The sequence below is a fragment of the Oncorhynchus clarkii genome, chromosome 29, assembly GCF_045791955.1.
Source record: "Oncorhynchus clarkii lewisi isolate Uvic-CL-2024 chromosome 29, UVic_Ocla_1.0, whole genome shotgun sequence".
NCBI classification, from domain to species: Eukaryota; Metazoa; Chordata; class Actinopteri; order Salmoniformes; family Salmonidae; genus Oncorhynchus; species Oncorhynchus clarkii.
In genome coordinates this window covers 38,386,337-38,393,696 of record NC_092175.1, presented here as the reverse complement: position 1 = coordinate 38,393,696, position 7,360 = coordinate 38,386,337, and the positions used below count along the sequence as shown (strand labels likewise).

General features: G+C 41.7%; 1 protein-coding gene across 1 annotated transcript; it reads left to right on the top strand.

The window, feature by feature from the left end:
- Nucleotides 1-265: 265 nt before the first annotated feature.
- Nucleotides 266-6,436, top strand: LOC139388117 (olfactory receptor 52E8-like). The gene is made up of 6 exons (XM_071134689.1): nucleotides 266-412; nucleotides 1,070-1,122; nucleotides 1,662-1,883; nucleotides 2,055-2,171; nucleotides 2,300-2,497; nucleotides 6,178-6,436. Exons 1-6 carry the CDS (start codon nucleotides 266-268, stop codon nucleotides 6,434-6,436), a joined length of 996 nt encoding a protein of 331 aa, XP_070990790.1.
- The last annotated feature ends 924 nt before the right edge of the window (nucleotides 6,437-7,360 follow it).

Here is a 7,360-nt window from a genome sequence, read left to right as displayed (position 1 = left end):
AGAATTGTTTAACTGTATCTGAGGTAAAAGTCAAATGGATTCTATTTTGTACTTTGTTGACAGTTAAATTAATTGGATTCTTAGTTTTTTAAATATAATTACATAAAAAATAGACAATTGAACTTGGATATTTGCCCTTGTATTGATGATGTTTCACCCATTGCAATGTCTCAACAGGTGAATTAAAAAACAGTAATGTATTTATTTTATATTTCCACAGATTATTACGAGCCAGGAGTAATCACTGATAACACCACCAGTCAGGATGAGTTACCTGACCTCTGACCCTAACCAGACAGAGAACATTGACACCATTATCCGACCCCCTTACTTCTTCATCAGTGGTTTCATCGACATCCCCCACATGGAGTACTATTACATCTTCCTCTGCTTCGTATACATCATCTCTCTGGTTAGTCCATATTGCTGGTCTACGCTGTTACAAACTATCTCTGGTCTACGCTGTTACAAACTAGCTCTGGTCCAGTCTTTTATTAACTATCTCTGGTCCAGTCTGTTACAAACTAGATGTAGTCCAGGCTGTTACTAACTAGCTCTGGTCCAGTCTGTTACAAACTAGCTCTGGTCCAGTCTGTTACAAACTATCTCTGGTCTACGCTGTTACAAACTATGTGTGATCCAGGCTGTTACTAACTAGCTCTGGTCCAGTCTGTTACAAACTAGCTGTAGTCCAGGCTGTTACAAACTAGCTCTGGTCTAAGCTGTCACAAACTTTTATCCACTTGATTAACTAGAAAAGGTTTCACTTTCCTATCGAAAGCACATATTTTTTTGAACTTAAGAAAACCTGATATGGTGCAGTTTCATTTCAGCTGGGGTCCTATAGCACCACATATAGTCAACGGACAAATGAATTTACCTGTATATACATTATGAGTCATGGTTCCTCCTGTATGTATGTATGTCTGTATGGATGTGTGTGTGTGTGTGTGTGTGTGTGTTTGTGTGTGTGTGTGTGTGTGTGTGTGTGTGTGTGTGTGTGTGTGTGTGTGTGTGTGTGTGTGTGTGTGTGTGTGTGTGTGTGTGTGTGTGTGTGTATTGGGTCTAGGTGGGCAACACCTTCGTCATGATGGTTATCTACATGGACAACAGTCTCCACAGGTAATCAGTCCTCTTTTATCTCAGTGGTAATAATACAGCATAATTCTACCTTTATTGGACTGTATTTTTGCAGTTCCAGAACCCAACCAGATGAACCACAACACACAAAACACAAGCTGAAGCAGCACAGGGGTTCTGGCTGCTAGTTCACTCCTTTTAGATTCCCCCCATCAGCTCGGGATTTCAACTGTATCCCTGGTTACCGGCCTGCCTCTCAATAAGGAATCTGAATGAAAACCTCCATTAAGTCAGCTGGATGGTCTATAGTTGATTCTGATTGAAAACCACCATTAGGTTCAGCTGGATGGTCTATAGTTGATTCTGAATGAAAACCACCATTAGGTTCAGCTGGATGGTCTATAGTTGATAACTTACACATTACAGATGACAGTGTAAAGATGTTTAGGATCTGCACTTTTTGTCTACTTCTCTACTGATTGATTGTATTTACCTTCTCTGTAATTGTCTATGTCCTGTGTCTAGTGTACATACAAACATTTTCCTATGGAGATAATCAAGTCAGGATTTTACCCTTACAGCCCCAAGTACATTGCTGTGTTCAACCTGGCCTTCACAGACGTGTGTGGGAGCACTGCCATGGTCCCCAAGCTCCTGGATATGTTCCTCTTCAGCAGACAGCTCATCTCCTACAACCAGTGCCTCACTAGCCTCTTCTTCATCTTCCTCTTCCTCACCATGCAGTCCTTCAACCTCACCATCCTCTCTTACGACAGACTGGTGGCCATCTGCTGCCCACTCAGGTCTCAGATAATACATCAAATCTAATAATTCAAAAAATACAATTCAAAAGGCCTTCATAATTGCCCCTTGTGTGATAATAATGTTTCTGCTTTCACTGACAATTCAACCTGATATATGAATACACTGCATCTAAAATCCCTGATAACAGCTTCTTTCCACTGTCCACACAGGTACCATATGATGGTGACTCACAGGTCCATGTTCCAGCTGACGGGTGCTGCCTGGGCGTTTGCTGTGTTCATGGTGTTGCTGGCTGTGTGCCTCATCACCCGACTCTCCTTCTGCCGGTAGGTGGCTGAGGAGGTGAACCTGTTGCCGAAAGGTTACCGGTTTGAATCCCGGGCCGGGTGCTGTAAAAATAAATGATCAGTTGATCACCGTAACATGTGGACAATGAAGATGTATTGTATTGTAGGTCTCTGGTGATCAACAGCTACTTCTGTGACCACGGTCCCCTGTTCCGTCTGGCGGCCCCCTGTTCTGATGTGGTCCCTAACATAGTAATATCTTATCTCAACCCCAGTTTAATGCTCTATTTCCCCATGGTCTTCATCATATCATCATACATCTGTATCACACACGCCCTGTTCACCATCACACTGCCCCAGGACAGGTGAGAAGTCATACTGATCAGAGTCAGAGATTTAGCCAGAGATTTAGTTTATATACCTAAACATATAGCTCTGATACTGATTGTTGTGCTGCCTCAGATATACAGTACAGGACCAAAAGTATGTGGACACCTGCTCATCAGACATCTCATTCCAAAATCATGGGTATTAATAGGGATCGGCCCCTGTTTTTCATTGTTTGCCTTAAATGACATACCCACATCGAACTGCCTGTAGCTCGGGCCCTGAAGCAACGATATGCATTTTCTTGATACCATTTGAAAGGAAACACATTGAAGTTTGTGGAAATGTGAAAGGAATGTAGTAGAAAATAACACATGTTACGTCTGGAAAAATATTATATAAAGAAAAAACAACCGTTTTTTGGTACCATAATCTTCGAAATGTAAGAGAAAGGGCATTATGACCCAGGACCAATTTAGACTGTACCACTAGATGGCAGCACTGTATGTGCAAAGTTTTAGAGAGATCCAGTGAAAAAGTGCATATTTATTCAAAATGTTGTATCAAGAAATGTGCCCAAATGTGCCTAATTGGTTTATTTATACATTTTCAAGTTCATAATTGTGCACTCTCCTCAAACAATAGAATTGTATTATTTCACTCTTATAGCTATTGTAAATTGAACAGTGCAGTTAGATTAACAATAATTTAAGCATTCTGCCTTTCTGAAATATATCTGTCTTTTTTTTTCTTCTTTCAACTTCATGCTAATTGCATTAGCCTACATTAGCTTACATTAGCCTACATTAGCTCAACCGTCCTGTGGACGGGACACCAATCCTGAATATGGAGTTGGTCTCCCCTTTGCTGCTATAACAGCCTCCACTCTTCTGGGAAGGCATTCTACGGAAATCTAGTTGGGACTTGCTTCCATTCACCCACAAGAGCATTAGTGATGTTGGCCACTGATGTTGGGCGATTAGGCCTGGCTCGCAGTCGGCGTTCCAATTCATCTTAAAGGTGTTCGATCGGGTTGAGGTCAGTGCTCTGTGCAAGCTAGCCAAGTTCTTCCACACTGATTTCAACAAACCATTTCTGTATGGACCTCGCTCTGTGCACTGAGGCATTGTCATGCTGAAACAGGAAAGGGCCTTCTCCAAACTGTTGCCACAAAGTTGGAAGCACAGAGTCTAGAATGTCATTGCATATTGTAGTGTAAAGGTTTCCCTTCACTGGAACTAAGAGGCCTCGCTCAAACCATTAAAAACAGCCCCAGACCATTATTCCTCCTCCACCAAACTTTACAGTTGGCACTATGTATTTGAGCAGGTAGGGTTTCTCCTGGCATCCACCAAACCCAGATTCGTCCTCCGTACTGCCAGATGGTGCTGTTATTCATCACTCCAGTGAAGTGTTTCCACTGCTCCAGAGTCCAGTGTCGGCAAGCTTTACACCACTCCAGCCGACACTTGGCATTGTGCACGGTGATCTTCGGCTTGTGTATGGTTGCTCGGGCCAAGAAAACCCCTTTTATGAAGCTCCCGACGCACAGTTATTGTGCTGACGTTGCTTCCAGAGGCAGTTTTAAACTCGGTAGTGAGTGTTGCAATCGAGGACAGACGATTTCTACGTGCTACGTGCTTCAGCACTCGGTGGTCCCGTTCTGTGAGCTTATGTTGCCTACCACTTCGCGGCTGAGCCGTTGTTGCTCCTAGATGTTTCCACTTCACAGTAACAGCACTTACAGTTGACTGGGGCAGCTCTAGCAGGGCAGAAATGTTATGCTTAGTGTATGACTTGTTGGAAAGATACCATCTTATGACAGTGCCACATTGAAAGTCATTGATCACTCCATTGAGGCCATTCTATTGCCAATGCTTAACAATGGAGATTGAATGGCTGTGTACGCAATTTTATACACCTGTCAGCAATGGGTGTGGCTGAAATAGCCGAATCCACTAAGTTGAAGGGGTGTCCACATACCTTTGTATATACAGTTGAAGTCGGAAGTTTACATACACCTTAATACATTTAAACTTAGTTTTTCACAATTCCTGAGTGGGTCAGAAGTTTACATACACTCAATTAGTATTTGGTAGCATTGCATTTAAATGGTTTAATTTGGGTTAAACGTTTCAGGTAGCCTTCCACAAGCTTCCCACAATAAGTTGGGTGAATTTTGGCCCATTCCTCCTGACAGAGCTGGTGTAACTGAGTTAGGTTTGTAGGCCTCCTTGCTCGCACACTCTTTTTAAGTTCTGCCCACAGATTTTCAATTGGTTTGAGGTCAGGGCTTTGTGATGGCCACTCCAATACTTTACATTTGTTGTCCTTAAGCCATTTTGCCACAACTTTGGAAGTATGCTTGGGGTCATTGTCCATTTGGAAGAAAAATTTGCAGCCAAGCTTTAACTTCCTGACTGATGTCTTGAGCTGTTGCTTCAATATATCCACATAATTTTCCTACCTCATGATTCCATCTATTTTGTGAAGTACACCAGGCCCTCCTGCAGCAAAGCACCCCCACAACAGGATGCTACCACCCCGTGCTTCACTTTTGGAATGGTGTTCTTCGGCTTGCAAGCCTCCCACTTTTTCCTAGAAACATAACGATGGTCATTATAGCCAAACAGTTCCATTTTTGTTTCATCAGACCAGAGGACATTTCTCCAAAAAGTATGATCTTTGTACCCATGTACAGTTGCAAACAGTAGTCTGTCTTAATTCTGGAGGTTTTGGATCAGTGGCTTCTTCCTTGCTGAGTGGCCTTTCAGGTTATGTTGATATAGGACTCGTTTTACTGTGGATATAGATACTTTTGCACCCGTTTCCTCCAGCATCTTCACAAGGTGCTGTTGTTCTGGGATTGAATTGCAATTTTCGCAGCAAAGTACATTCATCTCTAGGAGACAGAATGCATCTCCTTCCTGAGCGGTATGATGGCTACGTGTTCCCATGGTGTTTATACTTGCGTACTATTGTTTGTACAGATGAATATGGTACCTTCAGGCATTTGGAAATTGTTCCCAATGATGAACCAGGCTTGTGGAGGTCTACAATTGTTTTTCTGAGGTCTTGGCTGATTTCTTTTGATTTTCCCATGATATCAAGCAAAGAGGCACTGAGTTTGAAGGTAGGCCTTGAAACACATCCACAGGTACACCTCCAATTGACTCAAATTATGTCAATTAGCCTATCAGAAGCTTCTAAAGCCATGACATCATTTTCTTGAATTTTCCAAGCTGTTTAAATGCACAGTCAGCTTAGTGTATGATAACTTCTGACCCACTGGAATTGTGATACAGTGCATTTTAAGTAAAATAATCTGTCTGTAAACAATTGTTGGAAAAATTACTTGTGTCATGCACAAAGTAGATGTCCTAACTGACTTGCCAAAACTATAGTTTGTTAACAAGAAATTTGTGGAGTTGTTGAAAAACAAGTATTAATGACACCAACCTAAGTGTGTGTAAACTTCCAACTTCAACTGTATAGTGTATGTTGTTGGAGTGATACATGCTGGGAAATATGGAGAATGCCACTGAACTGGATAGATGATGACTTACTGTACTGGCACTTTTATCTTTTATTCTTTAATCTCTCCTCTCTCTCTCACACACACACACTCTCTCCTCTCTCTCTTCTCATTTTCTCTCTCCTTCTGTTTCTCCCTCTCTCTCATTCTCTCTCTACCTCTGTCTCTTTCTCCCTCTCTCAGAGTCAGAGCCTTGAAGACGTGTACCTCACACCTGATACTCATAGCCATATTCTACCTGCCTGTCAATTTTACATACTTCCTTCACTCAATCATACCAACCAACGCCCGGATCATCAACCTCTCCCTGACCTCGGTGCTCCCGCCCATGCTCAACCCCATCATATATGTTCTGAAGACAGAGGAGTTTAAGGAATCGGCCAAGAAGCTGCTTAGTAAAAGAAGAGCCCAGAGAGCTGTAGTGCCGATCCAATCAACATGAAGTGTTCAACTTCATTTATATCTCTATTTGACTTGTTTTTGATTGATATGCTGTGTAAGATATACTGTATCTGCCATAGTGAAAAACTGTTGCTTCACTTTAAATGAAAAATATTTTTTTTCTTCAAAATGAAGTATTTATATTATTGTCTATATGCCTTTAAAGCCATACAGAAAAAGTCATAATAAAAAGGCTGGATAAAACCCAAATTAGAATCAAATCAATATGAAATATTTTTAAAATATTTATTTAACTAGGCATATCAGTTAAGAACAAATAATTATTTTCAATGACAGCCTAGGGACAGTGGGTTAACTGCCTTGTTCAGGGGCAGAACAACAGATTTTTGCCTTGTCAGCTCAGGGATTCGATCTTGCAACATTTCAGTTACTAGTCCAATGCGCTAACCACTAGGCTACCCTACCGCTAATACATCTCACTTTCACAAAGTGCTTAGCAAGCAGAATTAGAAGCAGTAAAACACCCTAGAAGGAAAAACACCGTACACCCTAGAAGGAAAACAATCTACACCTTAGAAGGACAAACACCCTAGAAGGAAAAACACCCTAGAAGGAAAAACACCCTAGATGGCATAACACCGTAGAGAGGAACCAGGCTCGGATGGGAAGCCCGGGGTAGTTGTTAGGGGGATGCATTCTACTATAATATCTCTTACAGTATAAGGGTTGACCTGTGTGACCTGTTGACACCCAGGGGAGTGTTTGGCCCAGGTGAGTGTCCATCCCTGTTGGCTAGAGAAGCTAACATATACAGTCGTATGAAAAAGTTTGGGCACCCCTAACAATTTCCATGATTTCCACTTATAAATAATTGGGTGTTTGGATCAGCAATTTCATTTTGATCTATCAAATAATTGATGGACACAGTAATATTTCAGTAGTGAAATGAGGTTTATTGGATTAA